Source organism: Lonchura striata, chromosome 6 (genome assembly GCF_050655825.1).
Source record: "Lonchura striata isolate lonStrDom1 chromosome 6, ASM5065582v1, whole genome shotgun sequence".
Classification (NCBI taxonomy): domain Eukaryota; kingdom Metazoa; phylum Chordata; class Aves; order Passeriformes; family Estrildidae; genus Lonchura; species Lonchura striata.
The window spans coordinates 4,867,301-4,884,417 of NC_140708.1; the positions used below are offsets into that span (position 1 = coordinate 4,867,301).

The 17,117-nt window shown below is 56.3% G+C and overlaps 3 protein-coding genes across 3 annotated transcripts; all 3 read left to right on the forward strand.

Annotated features, from left to right (window-relative positions):
* The first annotated feature begins 4,791 nt into the window (after positions 1-4,791).
* LOC144246589 (C-type lectin domain family 2 member B-like) lies at positions 4,792-5,862 on the forward strand. Its single transcript, XM_085583955.1, has 3 exons — positions 4,792-5,208; positions 5,409-5,509; positions 5,600-5,862. The coding sequence occupies exons 1-3, from the start codon at positions 4,861-4,863 to the stop codon at positions 5,712-5,714; spliced, it is 564 nt and encodes a 187-aa protein (XP_085440081.1). The 5' UTR covers positions 4,792-4,860; the 3' UTR covers positions 5,715-5,862.
* A 3,062-nt stretch (positions 5,863-8,924) lies between these two features.
* Positions 8,925-11,174, forward strand: LOC144246633 (uncharacterized). Its single transcript, XM_085583941.1, has 4 exons — positions 8,925-9,225; positions 9,604-9,983; positions 10,184-10,284; positions 10,375-11,174. The coding sequence occupies exons 1-4, from the start codon at positions 9,078-9,080 to the stop codon at positions 10,487-10,489; spliced, it is 744 nt and encodes a 247-aa protein (XP_085440067.1). The 5' UTR covers positions 8,925-9,077; the 3' UTR covers positions 10,490-11,174.
* Positions 11,175-13,771: 2,597 nt separating this feature from the next.
* On the forward strand, positions 13,772-16,086 carry LOC144246634 (uncharacterized). The gene is made up of 5 exons (XM_085583113.1): positions 13,772-14,132; positions 14,511-14,609; positions 14,712-14,881; positions 15,082-15,182; positions 15,273-16,086. The coding sequence occupies exons 1-5, from the start codon at positions 13,772-13,774 to the stop codon at positions 15,385-15,387; spliced, it is 846 nt and encodes a 281-aa protein (XP_085439239.1). The 3' UTR covers positions 15,388-16,086.
* The last annotated feature ends 1,031 nt before the right edge of the window (positions 16,087-17,117 follow it).

Genomic DNA, 17,117 nt, shown 5'->3' on the forward strand with positions numbered 1-17,117 from the left:
GGAGGGATATCAGGAGCTCTGGGAAGGAACAGTGCTCCCAGTTCCTGCCCAGTGCTCTCAGCATCCCTCCCGCTGCTTGCCAGGAACAGGGACACTGGCAGGGAGCTGGGAGGGAACTCCTCAGCACTCTGCAAGGTGCAGCAGCCCCAGGTGTGACCAGTGAGGAGGGGGAAGTGCCCCCAGTCCCTCCCTAGTGCCCCAAAAAGGGGGCTAATGAGCAGAAAAGCGATTTAAATTGAGGGGGAAAAGCTTTTCTGTAATTTTGTTGGAATTGGAGAGAATCTCCAAGCACCTATGATTTGAAGGGTCTCAGCTGAAGGAAAACACACCTGTTTCGTTATATAGGGTGCCTCCCTAGACAGGCAATCACCATTTCCCATGTTTTCTATGTTTAAATGGAAGGGGAATACCTTTATTGTACTGTTTGAATTGAGGGAAAGAGCTCCATTTTCATCATCTTCAGGTTCCATTTGACGGCAAACACGGCTGTCCCTGGTCTCAAAGGGCTTCCTTTGAGAGGAAACCTCTTTACGTGCCATTGTAAGAATTCCATCGAGGGGGACCCTCCATTTGAAGGGACCTTCACAGACGAAATGATGTCCAAAGGCCGCAGAATCGTCTTTGTTGAGGGAATGTGAAGAGGAAACTGCATTTCCCTGTTTCCCCTCATTTTCAGAGGCGAAATTGAGGAAAATCCCCCTTGATTCACTTTTTATTCGGGATTACATTGAGGGGAGACCCTCCTTATACATAATTGAGGGATAAAAATTGACAGGGAACCTCCGACGCCGCCGGACGCCCGGCACTGCCTGTGCCGCAGCCCAGCCCAGGAATCTCCGCAGTAATTCACTGTTTTGAGACCCAGAAGAAACTTCCTCCCACGCGACTGCGCTTCTTATTAGTACAATTCCATTCTAATAACCACATCGTGACACAAGCGATAAAAATCAAACCGCGGATCGCGACCGATCCGCTGCCCCCGCCCCTCGCGCCCCCGGCCGCGCTCCCCGCGCTGATTGGTCAAAATGCCAAAGCCCCGCCCACAGCGCTGAGGCTATAAATGGCGGGGGCGGCGGCCCCGAGCGGTGTCGGTCCGGGAGCGGAGCGGCGGCGGCCCCGGAGCCCGGCGAGGCGGCGGCCCCGGAGCCCGGCGAGGCGGCGGCCCCGGAGCCCGGCGAGGCGGCGGCCCCGGAGCCCGGCGAGGCGGCGGCCCCGGAGCCCGGCGAGGCGGCGGTACCGGAGCTCGGAGGCGGCTCCGGCCCAGGTGGGACCCGCGCTCGGTTCCGCCCCAGCTCGGGGCTCGCTGCGGGCTGGGGCCGCTGCTCGGGCGGGCGGTGTCCGTGCCCGGCTCGGGGCTGGCACGGGATGAACCCGAACGTGCCTCAGAGCCCAAAGCGCTGCGGGCGCCGAGCGGGGGCAGAAAGCGCCGCACGCTGCCCGCTCCGGGGCCGAGGCTTCTCGGCGCTGCGCTCTCTGCCAGGAGCCGCTCCACGGGCACGGGCAGGGAGCCAGAGCGGCTGTGCCGGCGCTCGGTGTCCCCGGGCTCCGAGCCGCCGGGGCAGGGCATGCGGGGGACAATCGTGAACCCCCGGGGCTGCTGGTTCCTGCCCCTGGGCAGGCGGGCTCCGAGCCGCAGCTGCCCTGGGCCGGCAGCATCCGGCAGCTGCCAGATCTGGTGAGGGGCCGCCTCGACGCAGCCGGGCCGGGGGACAAGGAGAGGCACAGAGCGGCTTTGCTGGCCCCGGGTCCTGGCCCGGCCCAGCCCAGCCCCAGAATCCCTGCCAGAATTCCCTGCACCATTTCCCGGCCCCACGGCGGCTCCGGCTCCGCGGGCAGGCGGCTCCAGGAGTTCAGAGGGGTAAAACGGGACCGAGGGAGAGGAGGCAGCTGGAGCCAGGGGGGGAAATGTCTTTGCTGTGAGCTGGCAGGGAGAGGAGGAGGAGGCAGAAAGTGATGCAAAGTAAAGGGGAGAGAAAGAGGGACAAGGCTGGAGCGGTGGAAGGCGGTGGGGATGCCATGGGGCAGGCGGGCATTTTGCTTTCCAGCTGTGTGGGAGGAAACCGAGAGCTGTCAAATCCGTGCAGGAAAAGAGGGGATCTCGGGGTTCTGTGGTCAAGATGAGCCAAGATCCTAAAAAGTTTTTTCCTCCCATCCCCGCAGCCAAAGAGTTGGTTTTGCTTCTCAAGGTTGTTTTTCTCCAATCTATAACATTCAATTTCTGATCTGCTGAGCTTTGCCTGGCAAGTCAGATCATGGCATTCTGTCTGCCCTCTAGGCTGGTGTTTACATTTTATATTATGAACTTCGTATACTTTATTTACCATTAATTTCCTACCCATCACCTATGTTAGACAGTGTGTCTCTACTCCAAACCAATAAAAGTGTCATCATCACAGTGAATGATGGAGGACAAGAAGGAGGAGAAGATATATTGAAATTCCTCCCACTTGCCTCCTCAACCCCATTCTAAAAAAACCCCAAAATTCTACTTTTTACCCCGTGTTACATTAACTCAACTCTTGTGATCTGTAAATCTTCACACAAAGTTGGCAGTTTTTTCCACGGACTAAAATCAAAGCCACGGGTGTTTTTGACTTCGTGCCAAGGTCTCCGAGCCCCCTGCCAGGGTCTGGAGACAGCCAGGGCAGCCAGAGGGATGTCCTGGGCTCCCACCAGGGGAGAAGTAGCAGGTGGTGGTGTATTGGCTTTGGTTCGCTGATTTTGAGATTTTTTGCTTAATGTACTAAATTAGCATGGTGGGTTTAGTGTTGGCTAATTACTAATGTGTTTACTTTTTGTTCTGGGGTAGGATTAGGAGAAAGGTAAAGTAAGTTTAAAACTTTAAAAGGCTATGAAGAAAAATTTATTTACAGTAATCAAAAGAAAGAGTAATTAGAAAACATTTAGAACACTTTTTTCCTTTTAACTTTTTACTGGTAATGTAAAGGAAGAAAACTTAAAATATTAGTTAGTTTACTACTTTTCAAATAGTTTTTTTCAGATTACGGAGGGAGAGAAGTCTCTCTCATTAATGTTATGGAGACTTCTCCACAAGGAAAAAAACACAGGTTTTTATGGCTCTTAATTATTTTGCCAATAGTTGCTGCTTGGGGAAAGTTGTAATTGTGATGTCTCTCTTATTTTTTACAAGTTCTTTTACAGCTTGTTTATGGGCTATGTTAACTTATGGGGTATTGTTTTAAAGATGAGTTGTTTAAAGGTAAATGTGTATTATCTGTTTTTGAAATTATTTTAATCTCTGGGAACAGACATTTCTGTTTTCTTGGGGGCACAGGATTTTATTAGTCTTCTCTCTTTTTGTTTAAAGTTTTGTAGGATTATAGTTACTTTAATATTTCTTTACTTTGGTTTGGAGGCTTTTTTTTCATATTAATTTGAACTCTTTAGCCCTCTTTAAGAGTTATCGGGCGGGACAAAAGTCTTTGTTCCATAGTTTTCTAAGACGTTTTTAGCTTTAAGATGAAGGCATTTCTTTATCGCTGTTGTTTGGGACATAATTTCTTCTTTAGTGACTTTGATGATTTCACCTTATTCTTTGACATGTTGGGGTGTTTTGTTTGGTTGGTTTGTGCCAGCAGCGGCTGCAGGGCTGGATTTTGGGTTCTGCCGGTTCAGTTCGAGCTGCAGGGTCACGGTGCACGGGCCGTGGGGCCGCCTCTGCTCTGAGCTGTCCGCGCTGCGTGCTTGGGCTTAACCGCAAGATAAAAAACACGAGTTCTCGAGTTTTGTTCGTCTGAAACATGCGTGTTTCACAGAAGCGTCTACAACTCTGAACAGCCAATAGTTAACCCTTCGCGGTACGCGGCCCGCCCATCTCCAGCAGCCGGGGCTGGGCTCGGCTCCCCCCGGCTCCTCCCTCCGCGGGCCAAGGGCCCCCCTCGCTGCTTTCCCACTTTTGACTGGTGAGAACGGCCAAAACCCTCCCACACCGACACCGGCTCCACCCTACATGGGAATTCCACTGTCCGTGGGGTTAGTCACCACCTGTGTCGGTCCTTTCGGCCGGGAGCGGAGCGGCGGCGGGTGGCGAGGTCGTGAGGGACCGGAGCGGCGGCGGCCCCGGAGCCCGGCGGGGCGATGGCGAAGCTCGGAGGCGGCTCCAGCCCCGGCGGGACCCGCGGTCGGTTCTGCCCCAGCTCGGGGCTCGCTGCGGGCGGAGGGGCCGCGCTGAGGGCCAGGGGGGTTCTGGCGAGTTCCTTGTGCCGGGTTCCGCCGGGTCCCCCTGCGCTGGGATCGCGGAGGGAGCGGCTGCCCGCGCTCTCCTCCTTGCCCGGATCGCTGGGGACGAGCCGGGGCCGCAGCAGCGATGGCTCGTCCCGGTTGCTCTCGCTCGGGCGGAGGCGGCTGCTCCGTGCCCGGGACAGTTCCCGGCCGTGCGGCACCGGGCTGGGGCCGCTGCTCGGGCGGGAGGTGTCCAAGCCCGGCTCGGGCTGGCAGTGTGTGGATCTGGGCTCTTATGGATGGATGCCAAAGCGCTGCATGCGCGGAGCGGCAGGGAAAACGCCGTATCCGGCGTCCTCCGGGGCGGAGCCACCTTGGGTTCTTGATATGCTGGACCCCGTCAGTGGCTGGAACCAAGAGCCCCAGCTGCCCCCAAGGCTGTGCAGTTCTCCTGCTGCAGTCTGTCCCCACAGCTGTGTCCCTGGCTGTCCCCACAGCTGTGTCCCTGCCTGTGCCCAGGCTCTTGGCTCTCTGGCTGCCAGCTGAGTGAGGGGCACAGTGGCTGAGGGGTCCCTGCTGTGCTCCCTGGGCACGGGGTGAGCAGATTGCAGGGCCGGGTCTGGTTCTGGCAGCCAGCAGCTCTTTCCTGCTCCAGGTGAATGGTTCAGCTCCCGTCCCATGCTCACGGCGGTGCTGATTCTGCTGCTCCTGGTGCTGGTGCTGGCTTTGGGGGTGGCCTTGGCTGTGCAGTCAGGTAAGGGAGGGGCAGCAGGCTGGGCCCAGCCCCTCGGGGCAGAGCGGGGTCCCTGCTCCCTGCAGAGGGGAATCCTCAGACCTTCTCCTCTTCCCCCTCCAGCACCACAGGTTCCAGTCACACCTGAGATTCTGCAGTGCTGTCCCCCTGGCTGGGTTGGGTACAATGGGGTCTGCTACTACTTGTCAAGGGATTCCAGGAGCTGGGATCAGGCTCAGGAACGGTGCTCGGAGCTCGGGGCCTCCCTGGCCATTCTCCAGGATGAGGCCATGGTGAGTGAGGGGCTGCGGGCGGTGTGGGGTGGCTGAGGGGAGCCTGGGGGTGCTCCTGGTTCGGGCTGGGTGCTCGTAGGGCTGGGGGTGCAGCCCTGTGCCGGGGCCTTGCAGGGAAGGAGCCCCGGCGTGCGGGGGCAGCCCCGGGCACGGGTCCCCCCGAGGGGCCGGGGCAGCTCCCACTCCTCTCTCCTGGGCAGGATTTGCTCTTCCGCCTCCACGGGAACGTCGATTACTGGATCGGGCTGCACAGACGGGGCGAGCGCCTGCACTGGGGGGACGGCAGCAGCTACAGCTCCAGGTGAGTGCCGGGGAGCCGGGCAGGGCCTGGGGGCACAGGGGCACAAGGTGTTCCCCTGGGAACCAGCGCTGTCTCTGCTCCTCCCTGCAGGGTTCCTGTCTTTGGCAATTCCCAGTGCGTGTACTTGGCTGGCAATAGACTCAAGAGTGAGATGTGCTCAAATGAGTGGCCGTATGTCTGCAGCAAGGCCCAAGCTGCCCTGTGACAGGGACTGGAGGAAGGACCTTGTCCACGTTGGCAGTGCGAGCTTCAGCTCTGAGCCCAGCACAGGGCTGTCCTTCCTCAGCTTCACCCTGTGCCTTGCACGGACTCTCAGGGTCACCTCAGTGCCTGTCCATCCCCAGGGCCAGCGCTGGGCTGGTTGTTCTCATAAAAACTCTCTGCAATGCATCCTGCAACCAACTCTGTCTGCAGTGAGTGTATTGCCCCTTACACAATAAACTCAAATGGGAAATCCCAATGGCCCTGGGCTCTTGGAAGTCATCATGTACTGGCTTTCCACCCCTCTAGAAGGAAACCACAAAGTTTTAGATCCATGCAGGAAAAGAGGGGAGAAATAGCAGGTGGTGGGAATCGCTGACAATTTGGATTCATTTTATCTGCCTGAGCTGCAAAGGCCGACAGACCCCGAGCACTGCCAGTGTTGTGATGTGTCCTGCCCTGCTCCTGCCCTGGCTGCAGCCGCCTGGTGAGACGGGCCCTTGTCTCTAAAGGAGCTGCACTGAGGCATGGGTTTGTGGCTGCTGGAATAGGATCTAGAGAATAAAATAAACAGAAGCTAAGCTGCTTTGCTGCTCATAAATCCATGGGCCCAGCTGGAAACAGAGCTGGCCCAGCACAGAGCCCCGGGGGACACCACTGGTGCCTGTCCCCAGCTGCAGCACCCTCCCCACCACTCTCTGGGCCGGCCATGCAGCCAGTTCTGAGCCCAGCACAGAGCGCTCCTGGCCCAGCCATGGGCTGCAGCTTTTCCAGGAGTGTGCTGTGGGAGACAGAGCCAAAGGCCTTGCTGGAGCCCAAACAGACACATCCACAGCCTGTCCTGCATCCACCAGGAGGTCACCGGGTCAGGGAAGGAGACCAGGCTGGTCCAATGTAGGGAGCGCTGGTGTCCTGCACGGTCGGGACGGATGGAGACGAGAGATCTCTGAAGTCAGGTCTTGGAATATCGGGTTTATTGCAAAGGGCGTGGGTGTGAGGGCCCTGCTTGGAGCTGCCAGCTGCAGGTCAGGGCAGGCCCCAAGGAGTGGGGGAGGAAGAGACAGAAATTGAGATAGGGATAGAGAGAGAGCTCGAGCTTGGGGCTGGGAGAGGATTCCAAGAGAGCAGAGTAGGGGACGGAGAAGATTCCAAGAGTGTGTCTGGTCCCCCGGGTACACCTTATCAGGGGCCTTCAGAGTGGGCTGGAATAAGACTTGGGCCAATGGGATTACAGATACCTGATGCTTCAGGGTTACAGATATGGGATAAACTATACATTTTTGAAGGGTGAGAGAGAACATTCCATTTGACCCTTGGATCTGTCTGTAGGTAGTGGGCATTGTTCAATCAAAAGGGGGGATTGCCTTCAACTAGCTATACTGTTGTTTTCTAGTTGTTTAGCAACTAAAATATGGTATATCAAAGCTTGTTCTCATTTCAATCTCACTTAGAGTTTCTGTATTTTCCAAATCATTTGCCAGGCAATAATATCTATAAGGCTTTCCTATTTCATCTTCCCCACCAGTCAAACATTCCCTGCCCCTCCTAAAGCCCTGCTGGCTGGGTCTGATGCCCTGGCCATCCTGCAAGTGCTGCCTGATGAAATCCATAAAAACTGCCCCATGACCTTACTGGGTACTGAGGCCAGGCTGACTGGCCTGTAATTCCCAGGATCCTCCTTCCCACCCTTGCTGTCAATGGTGTCACACTGGGCAGCTTCCAGCCACCTGGAACCTCACCAGTGAGCCAGGGCTGCTGGTAAATGATGGAGAGCGGCTTCCCAAGCTCATCTGCCAGCTCCCTTATCCCCTGGGGTGGATCCCCTCTGGGCCCATGGATTTATGAACATCCATCAGCTCAGCAATTCTCTGACTGCCTCCCCCTGGAGAACAGGGCCCATTCTTCTCCCTGACACCATCTACCAGCCCAGGAGGACACTTGTGCTGAGGACAAGCCCTCTTCCCACTAAAGGCTGAGGCAAAGAAGGCATTGGGCACCTCTGCCTTCTGCTCACCTGCAGTTACTAAGTTCCCTCCTGTATCCAAAAGAGAACAAAGGCTTGACCCTCCTTCCAAAGATGATACACCCTCCTTTTATTCCTAAGTTCCTTCAAAACCTCATTGCCCATCCAGGCTGTACGTTTGCCTCATTGACTGATCTTTGGGCATGCAGGGACAGGCTGTTCCTGTGCCCTCAAGATCTCTGGTTTCAAGCATGCCACCTTTCCTGGACTCCTTTGGTTTTAAGGGCTGCTTCCCATGGAACTTTCTGAATAAGTCTCCTAAATCGGCCAAAGTCTGCCCTCCTGAAGTCTAATGTAAAAATTTTATTGATGTTCCTCCTGATATCACAAAAGATGGTGAACACTGTAATTTCATGATCACCATGGCACAGGCGGCCTCCAACCAGCACAGCTCCTGCCTCCACATCTCCCATCTCCAGTTACAAACAACAACAACCAAAGTCCCTTGCCGGACAAGCTCCTTCACCAGCTGTGAGTTTTGTTCCTGTTCCAGCTGTGCGGAGTTCCCCACATTTCTCAGACTCGGTCTCGCTGCCAAAATCTCCCCCGCGCTGCAGCCCTCGCCAAGTTTCAGTTACTCGACTCCTCCCGGTGCCGTGATTGCCGCTTCCCCTTGCGGTGCTTGACCAAAAAAGTCAGACTGCCATCCCACCCCCAAATAAATAGCGGGCGGAGCCTCAGCCACCGTGTTCGTGTCACTGCGGAGCGGCGGCGGCCCCGGAGCCCGGCGAGGCGGCGGCGGAGCTCGGAGGCGGCTCCGGCCCAGGTGGGACCCGCGCTCGGTTCCGCCCCAGCTCGGGGCTCGCTGCGGGCGGAGGGGCCGCGCTGAGGGCCAGGGGGGTTCTGGCGAGTTCCTTGTGCCGGGTTCCGCCGTTCACAGGCAGGGAGCCAGAGCGGCTGTGCCGGCGCTCGGTGTCCCCGGGCTCCGAGCCGCCGGGGCAGGGCATGCGGGGGACAATGGTGAACCCCCGGGGCTGCTGGTTCCTGCCCCTGGGCAGGCGGGCTCCGAGCCGCAGCTGCCCTGGGCCGGCAGCATCCGGCAGCTGCCCGGCGCTGTCAGCGCCTGTCCCGCACGGAGCTGGGCTGCAGCGGCTGCAGAGCCACAGGGGCCGGGGCTGCGGGGAGCGCAGAGCTCCCGGAGGCTGCGCTTGTCTCCGCAGCTGCTGCCGCAGCCCTGGGGAGCGGGGACAGCGCAGCCAGAGCCGGCACCGCCCTGCTGAGCCTCGGTGTCCCGCGGGGCCGGCACCGGCAGTGACCTCGCATCGTGTCCCTTTCAGGGTGCCACCACCGCGGGTGTAAAGCTGTTCCCGAGGCGATCTCCGAGAGGCTTTGTCAGCACTCCTGATGTCTCGGGAGCAAGGTGCTGTTTGTTCCTGGCAGAGAGATGAGGGCTGTGAGCTGCAGGAGAGTGAATTCTGCTCCACCCATGGGGGGGTCAATGAGTCCCTGGAGAACCGGTCAGCAACACAGAATCCACTCAGAAGATTCCTGGGTGAGTGCAGGGCCACCCAGTGGCCTCTAGGGAGGGGAAAGTGTCACATCCCAGGCCCAGGGCTGGCAGGTGTGTGGCTGTTTCCCGATGTCTGGAAGAGGCCTCGAGCTCTGCTGGGCCCCGTCAGTGGCTGGAACCAAGAGCCCCAGCTGCCCCCAAGGCTGTGCAGTTCTCCTGCTGCAGCCTGTCCCCACAGCTGTGTCCCTGGCTGTCCCCACAGCTGTGTCCCTGCCTGTGCCCAGGCTCTTGGCTCTCTGGCTGCCAGCTGAGTGAGGGGCACAGTGGCTGAGGGGTCCCTGCTGAGCTCCCTGGGCACGGGGTGAGCAGATTGCAGGGCCGGGTCTGGTTCTGGCAGCCAGCAGCTCTTTCCTGCTCCAGGTGAGTGGTTCAGCTCCCGTCCCGTGCTCACGGTGGTGCTGATTCTGCTGCTCCTGGTGCTGGTGCTGGCTTTGGGGGTGGCCTTGGCTGTGCAGTCAGGTAAGGGAGGGGCAGCAGGCTGGGCCCAGCCCCTCGGGGCAGAGCGGGGTCCCTGCTCCCTGCAGAGGGGAATCCTCAGACCTTCTCCTCTTCCCCCTCCAGCACCACAGGTTCCAGTCACACCTGCGACTCCGCAGTTGGTTCTGGGCTGTCCCCGTGGCTGGGTTGGGTACAATGGGGTCTGCTACTACTTGTCAAGGGATTACAGGAGCTGGGATCAGGCTCAGGAACGGTGCTTGGAGCTCGGGGCCTCCCTGGCCATTCTCCAGGATGAGGCCATGGTGAGTGAGGGGCTGCGGGCGGTGTGGGGTGGCTGAGGGGAGCCTGGGGGTGCTCCTGGGCCGGGCTGGGTGCTCGTAGGGCTGGGGGTGCAGCCCTGTGCCGGGGCCTTGCAGGGAAGGAGCCCCGGCGTGCGGGGGCAGCCCCGGGCACGGGTCCCCCCGAGGGGCCGGGGCAGCTCCCACTCCTCTCTCCTGGGCAGGATTTGCTCTTCCGCCTCCGCGGGAACGTCGATTACTGGATCGGGCTGCGCAGACGGGGCGAGCGCCTGCACTGGGGGGACGGCAGCAGCTACAGCTCCAGGTGAGTGCCGGGGAGCCGGGCAGGGCCTGGGGGCACAGGGGCACAAGGTGTTCCCCTGGGAACCAGCGCTGTCTCTGCTCCTCCCTGCAGGGTTCCTGTCCTTGGCCATTCCCCGTGTGTGTACCTGGCTGACAATAAATTCAGGACCAGGGATTGCTCAAATGAGTGGCCGTATGTCTGCAGCAAGGCCCAAGCTGCCCTGTGACAGGGCTGCAGAAAGGACCTTGTCCACGCTGGGCAGTGCCAGCTTCGGCTCTGACCCCAGCCCAGGGCTGTCCTTCCTCAGCTGCACCCTGTGCCTTGCACGGACTCTCAGGGTCACCTCAGTGCCTGTCCATCCCCAGTGCAAACACAGGGGTGGGTGTTCAGGGGAAAAGTCTCTGCAGTGCATCCTGCCCCCGAGGTTGCCTGCAGTGAGTGGATTGTCCTCATTACACAACCAGATCCAGTGAGCAATCTAATCTCTCTGAGGTCTTGGAAATCATCACAAAGTGGCCTGAAGCTGGCACTTCTGGACTGTCTTTGGAGAGGAAGAACAGCTGACACCTGCTGAGGAATCCCAATTTGCATCAGGTATCTTACTGCAAGTAGTGGTTTGTCTGTATATCTGTCTTTCTGTTGGAAAGGATCTGACTGTCCTCCTGTGGAAAAATGACAACCAGGAGCAGGTCAAGGATTTGTCTCCCTGTGGGAGAAGCATTGACATGACATGATTGTAACTGCCATCCCTCTGTGCCACTGTCTGAGGAGGAGGGAGGGAGGGAGGGAACTGAGAATAAAATGGAGCCCAGGAAGGAGAGGATAGCGTGGGGAAGGTGCATTTTTAGGATTTGGCACACTTCTCATTCCCATGCTCTGATCTGTTTGATAATAAATTCAACTAAAATCAATGACCCCAGTGGGAGCCTGTTACACCCATGACAGTGACAGATCTCTCGCTGCCTTTCCTGAGCCCCTCGAGCCTTCCCTGCTGTGTCCTGTGCCTGCCCAGGGGCAGGAGGAGAGGCACAGAGCGGCTTTGCTGGCCCCGGGTCCTGGCCCGGCCCAGCCCAGCCCCAGAATCCCTGCCAGAATTCCCTGCACCATTTCCCGGCCCCACGGCGGCTCCGGCTCCGCGGGCAGGCGGCTCCAGGAGTTCAGAGGGGTAAAACGGGACCGAGGGAGAGGAGGCAGCTGGAGCCAGGGGGGGAAATGTCTTTGCTGCGAGCTGGCAGGGAGAGGAGGAGGAGGCAGAAAGTGATGCAAAGTAAAGGGGAGAGAAACGGGGACAAGGCTGGAGCGGTGGAAGGCGGCGGGGATGCCATGGGGCATGCGGGCATTTTGCTTTCCAGCTGTGTGGGAGGAAACCGAGAGCTCTCAAATCCATGTAGGAAAAGAGGGGATCGCGGGGTTCTGTGGTCAAGATGAGCCAAGATCCTAAAAAGTTTTTTCCTCCCATCCCCGCAGCCAAACAGTTGGTTTTGCTTCTCAAGGTTGTTTATTTTCTCCAATATATAACATTGAATTTCTGACCTGCTGAGCTCTGCCTAGCAAGTCAGATCATGGCATTCTGTCTGCCCTCTAGGCTGGTGTTTACATTTTATATTATGAACTTCGTATACTTTATTTGCCATTAATTTCCTACCCATCACCTATGTTAGACAGTGTGTCTCTACTCCAAACCAATAAAAGTGTCACCATCACAGTGAAAGATGGAGGACAAGAAGGAGAAGATACATCGAAATTCCTCCCTCTTGCCTCCTCAACCCCATTCTAAAAAACCCCAAATTTCTGCTTTTTACCCCGTGTTACATTAACTCAACTCTTGTGACCTGTAAATCTTCACACAAAGTTGGCAGTTTTTTCCACGGACTAAAATCAAAGCCACGGGTGTTTTTGACTTCGTGCCAAGGTCTCCGAGCCCCCTGCCAGGGTCTGGAGACAGCCAGGGCAGCCAGAGGGATGTGCTGGGCTCCCACCAGGGGAGAAGTAGCAGGTGGTGGTGTATTGGCTTTGGTTCGCTGATTTTGAGATTTTTTGCTTAATGTACTAAATTTGCATGATGGGTTTAGTGTTGGCTAATTACTAATGTATTTACTTTTTGTTGTGGGGTAGGATTAGGAGAAAGGTAAAGTAAGTTTAAAACTTTAAAAGACGATGAAGAGAAATTTATTTACAGTAATTAAGAGTAATAAGAATTAGAAGAAAACATTTAGAGCACTTTTTTTTCCATGTAACTTTTTACTGGTAATGTAAAGGAAGAAATCTTAAAATATTAGTTAGTTTACTACTTTTCAAATAGTTTTTTTCAGATTACGGAGGGAGAGAAGTCTCTCTCGTTAATGTTATGGAGACTTTTCCACAAGGAAAAAAACACAGGTTTTTATGGCTCTTAATATTTTGCCAATAGTTGCTGCTTGGGGAAAGTTGTAATTGTGATGTCTCTCTTATTTTTTACAAGCTTTTTTTACAGCTTGTTTATGGGCTATGTTAACTTATGGGGTATTGTTTTAAAGATGAGTTGTTTAAAGGTAAAGGTGTATTATCTATTTTTTAAATTATTTTAATCTCTGGGAACAGACATTTTTGTTTTCTTGGGGGCACAGGATTTTATTAGTCTTCTCTCTTTTTGTTTAAACTTTTTGTAGGATTATAGTTAGTTTAATATTTCTTTACTTTGGTTTGGAGGCATTTTTTTCATATTAATTTGAACTCTTTAGCCCTTTATACTTTTAAGAGTTATCGGGCGGGACAAAAGTCTTTGTTCCATAGTTTTCTAAGACGTTTTTAGCTTTAAGATGAAGGCATTTCTTTATCGCTGTTGTTTGGGACTTAATTTCTTCTTTAGTGACTTTGATGATTTCACGTTGTTCTTTGACATGTTGGGGTGTTTTGTTTGGCTGGTTTGTTTTCCCTTGGGGGAGGATTGAGCGAGTTATCATCGATCGCTCCTGCGAGCCTGCGGGCGGCCGCGCGAGCCGCCGGTAGCTTGTGCCGGGAGTTGTGCCAGCAGCGGCTGCAGGGCTGGATTTTGGGTTCTGCCGGTTCAGTTCGAGCTGCAGGGTCACGGTGCACGGGCCGTGGGGCCGCCTCTGCTCTGAGCTGTCCGCGCTCCGTGCTTGTTAACCGCAAGATAAAGAACGCGAGTTCCCGAGTTTTGTTCGTCTGAAACATGCGTGTTTCATAGAAGGGCGTACAAGTGTGAACAGCCAATAGTTAACCCTTCGCGGTACGCGGCCCGCCCATCTCCAGCAGCCGGGGCTGGGCTCGGCTCCACCCGGCTGCTCCCTCCGCGGGCCGAGGGCCCCCTCGCTGCTTTCCCACTTTTGACTGGTGAGAACGGCCAAAACCCTCCCACACCGACACCGGCTCCACCCTACAGGGGAACTCCCCTGTCCGTGGGGTTCCTTTACTCAGGCGTCAGTCCTTTCGGCCGGGAGCGGAGCGGCGGCGGGGGGCGAGGTCCTGAGGGCCCGGCGGAACGGCGGCACCGGAGCCCGGCGAGGCGATGGCGAAGCTCGGAGGCGGCTCCAGCCCCGGCGGGACCCGCGGTCGGTTCTGCCCCAGCTCGGGGCTCGCTGCGGGCGGAGGGGCCGCGCTGAGGGCCAGGGGGGTTCTGGCGAGTTCCTTGTGCCGGGTTCCGCCGGGTCCCCCTGCGCTGGGATCGCGGAGGGAGCGGCTGCCCGCGCTCTCCTCCTTGCCCGGATCGCTGGGGACGAGCCGGGGCCGCAGCAGCGATGGCTCGTCCCGGTTGCTCTCGCTCGGGCGGAGGCGGCTGCTCCGTGCCCGGGACAGTTCCCGGCCGTGCGGCACCGGGCTGGGGCCGCTGCTCGGGCGGGAGGTGTCCGTGCCCGGCTCGGGCGGGCAGTGTGTGGATCTGGGCTCTTATGGATGGATTGGAAAGAGCAGCAGGCGCGGAGCGGGCGGAAAAGCGCCGTATCCAGCGTCCTCCGGGGCGGAGCCGCCTTGGGTTCTTGATATGCTGGGCCCCGTCAGTGGCTGGAAACAAGAGCCCCAGCTGCCCCCAAGGCTGTGCAGTTCTCCTGCTGCAGCCTGTCCCCACAGCTGTGTCCCTGGCTGTCCCCACAGCTGGGTCCCTGCCTGTGCCCAGGCTCTTGGCTCTCTGTCTGCCAGCTGAGTGAGGGGCACAGTGGCTGAGGGGTCCCTGCTGTGCTCCCTGGGCACGGGGTGAGCAGATTGCAGGGCCGGGTCTGGTTCTGGCAGCCAGCAGCTCTTTCCTGCCCCAGGTGAATGGTTCAGCTCCCGTCCCGTGCTCACGGCGGTGCTGATTCTGCTGCTCCTGGTGCTGGTGCTGGCTTTGGGGGTGGCCTTGGCTGTGCAGTCAGGTAAGGGAGGGGCAGCAGGCTGGGCCCAGCCCCTCGGGGCAGAGCGGGGTCCCTGCTCCCTGCAGAGGGGAATCCTCAGACCTTCTCCTCTTCCCCCTCCAGCACCACAGGTTCCAGTCACACCTGAGATTCTGCAGTGCTGTCCCCATGGCTGGGTTGGTTCCAATGGGGTCTGCTACTACTTGTCAAGGGATTACAGGAGCTGGGATCAGGCTCAGGAACGGTGCTTGGAGCTCGGGGCCTCCCTGGCCATTCTCCAGGATGAGGCCATGGTGAGTGAGGGGCTGCGGGCGGTGTGGGGTGGCTGAGGGGAGCCTGGGGGTGCTCCTGGGCCGGGCTGGGTGCTCGTAGGGCTGGGGGTGCAGCCCTGTGCCGGGGCCTTGCAGGGAAGGAGCCCCGGCGTGCGGGGGCAGCCCCGGGCACGGGTCCCCCCGAGGGGCCGGGGCAGCTCCCACTCCTCTCTCCTGGGCAGGATTTGCTCTTCCGCCTCCGCGGGAACGTCGATTACTGGATCGGGCTGCGCAGACGGGGCGAGCGCCTGCACTGGGGGGACGGCAGCAGCTACAGCTCCAGGTGAGTGCTGGGGAGCCGGGCAGGGCCTGGGGGCACAGGGGCACAAGGTGTTCCCCTGGGAACCAGCGCTGTCTCTGCTCCTCCCTGCAGGGTTCCTGTCCTTGGCAATTCCCCGTGTGTGTACCTGGCTGACGATAAATTCCGCAGTGAGATGTGCTCAAATGAGCGGCCGTATGTCTGCAGCAAGGCCCAAGCTGCCCTGTGACAGGGCTGCAGAAAGGACCTTGTCCACGCTGGGCAGTGCCAGCTTCAGCTCTGAGCCCAGCCCAGGGCTGTCCTTCCTCAGCTGCACCCTGTGCCTTGCACGGACTCTCAGGGTCACCTCAGTGCCTGCCCATCCCCAGTGTCAACACAGGGGTGAGTGTTCAGGGGAAAAGTCTCTGCAGTGCATCCTGCCACTGGTGCTGCCTACAGTTATTTGATTGTCCTTATTGAAACATGGCTGACTCTTTAAAATTTTTATAGAAGTTTGTTAAGGGATAAAATCCTGTGCTGAGGTGCTTGGCTATTTGCATATGGTTTACTTAAACTATATTCCTATTGTACTGTTATGTTACGGGCCTATATGCATATTCTTGAATTTGTGAGTACTCAAATATTTGTTTGAGTTTTGAGGTTTTTTTGCTTGGTTTTAACCTTTGGCTTTTCTTCATGCTGCCTAGTACATTAAGCTAATATATGTTTTTCTTGTGGTTCTATCTTTTTGTAATTTCACTCTCTGATAGCAAGGGTCAATAATTCTTCTTTTTTTGGATGCCCTGGTTTCTGTTTCCATTATGTGAAAAATGCTTATTATATGGCTCTATGCAGATAGCTACTATATGTATTATGTTATATTGATTAGTTGTTCTTCTGTAGTTAAAATGAAGATTTTAGTAGTTAAAATAAACACCATGTATGTGGAGTAGTGCGGTGGTGTGTTTTTCTTTCATTTGATATTTGTTTAATATCTGTTTTCCCCCCCATCTCCAAGTGGTCAATCCTCCCTTTCCCTGCCCCTTTCCCTAGAACCTTCCCTGTCATTCATTCTAGCCCCCTCCTCAGCTTCCAGATGTTAGTTCTGCCCTAAACTCCTCCCCTGCTATTCCCTCATTGGTTGCTGTTCCTACACCCATCCTCCTAAGTTCTGTATAAAACCTTTGCCCCCCCGCCCGCCGGGGTCTTGGGGCTCGCTGAATAAAACCATCCCGTTCACCCCCAAGTCCCGTGCCACCTTCGTCTGTCCCCGCGCGCCACGAACTGAACTGCAGAGCTTGCAGGGGGAAGCGGACGCCCGTTCTCTTCCCTCACCGCCCAGCCTGGCACGGCTCGGAGTGCCGTGGCAAGGAGCGCGTACCGTGCCACAACAGAGGGGGAAGGTTTTTTTTCTGGTTTTTTTAGAAATTAGATACTTGCTTTGAGGAACACCTAAGTGTTCCAAAGGAGAGGAATTTATGGCTTCTTATCAGAAGAAGCTAATTTCTTCAGGCCTTGCTCAGACTCGAAGATGCCATGGGAATTAAAGGAAACAGTTGACATACAACAGGCAGAGTTTCTTGTTTTAAATAGCATGTATGCATAACCATGAAGGATATATGAATATGTAACAAGTGTATTGGTTTAAGGCTGATTCCTTTGTTCACAAGGGATGCTTTTCGTGACTTAGTGTCCGAGAGCACCCGGACGTCCCTAATTCTTTGCTTTTTATTATCTTGTAATTGTCCTGACTCTAAACTTTATTATTCTAATTGTATTACTATTTTTATAACCATGTTATTATTATTAAACTTTTAAAATTTTAAAAACCAAGTAATTGGCATTTTTCACAATTATGGTAGCAGAGGATGGTTGCTAACACCTCTCTGCCGGTGCCTTAGGAGACTCAGAGTGAAGAGACGCGTCCTGCCCTGGTTGGGCAGCTTCGCTCTGTTCCCCTGGTGCTACCGACAGACGCAG

What these genes read in the sequence shown, in the direction of transcription:
- LOC144246589 (XM_085583955.1), top strand. Translation starts at nt 4,861, where the DNA reads ATGCTCACGGCGGTGCTGATTCTGCTGCTCCTGGTGCTGGTGCTGGCT. An exon ending in TTCTCCAGGATGAGGCCATG is followed by an intron (nt 5,209 to 5,408) that starts GTGAGTGAGGGG and finishes TCTCCTGGGCAG; the next exon opens with GATTTGCTCTTCCGCCTCCA. An exon ending in GGCAGCAGCTACAGCTCCAG is followed by an intron (nt 5,510 to 5,599) that starts GTGAGTGCCGGG and finishes TCCTCCCTGCAG; the next exon opens with GGTTCCTGTCTTTGGCAATT.
- LOC144246633 (XM_085583941.1), top strand. Translation starts at nt 9,078, where the DNA reads ATGTCTCGGGAGCAAGGTGCTGTTTGTTCCTGGCAGAGAGATGAGGGC. An exon ending in TCCACTCAGAAGATTCCTGG is followed by an intron (nt 9,226 to 9,603) that starts GTGAGTGCAGGG and finishes TTCCTGCTCCAG; the next exon opens with GTGAGTGGTTCAGCTCCCGT. An exon ending in GGCAGCAGCTACAGCTCCAG is followed by an intron (nt 10,285 to 10,374) that starts GTGAGTGCCGGG and finishes TCCTCCCTGCAG; the next exon opens with GGTTCCTGTCCTTGGCCATT.
- LOC144246634 (XM_085583113.1), top strand. Translation starts at nt 13,772, where the DNA reads ATGGCGAAGCTCGGAGGCGGCTCCAGCCCCGGCGGGACCCGCGGTCGG. An exon ending in GGCCTTGGCTGTGCAGTCAG is followed by an intron (nt 14,610 to 14,711) that starts GTAAGGGAGGGG and finishes TTCCCCCTCCAG; the next exon opens with CACCACAGGTTCCAGTCACA. An exon ending in GGCAGCAGCTACAGCTCCAG is followed by an intron (nt 15,183 to 15,272) that starts GTGAGTGCTGGG and finishes TCCTCCCTGCAG; the next exon opens with GGTTCCTGTCCTTGGCAATT.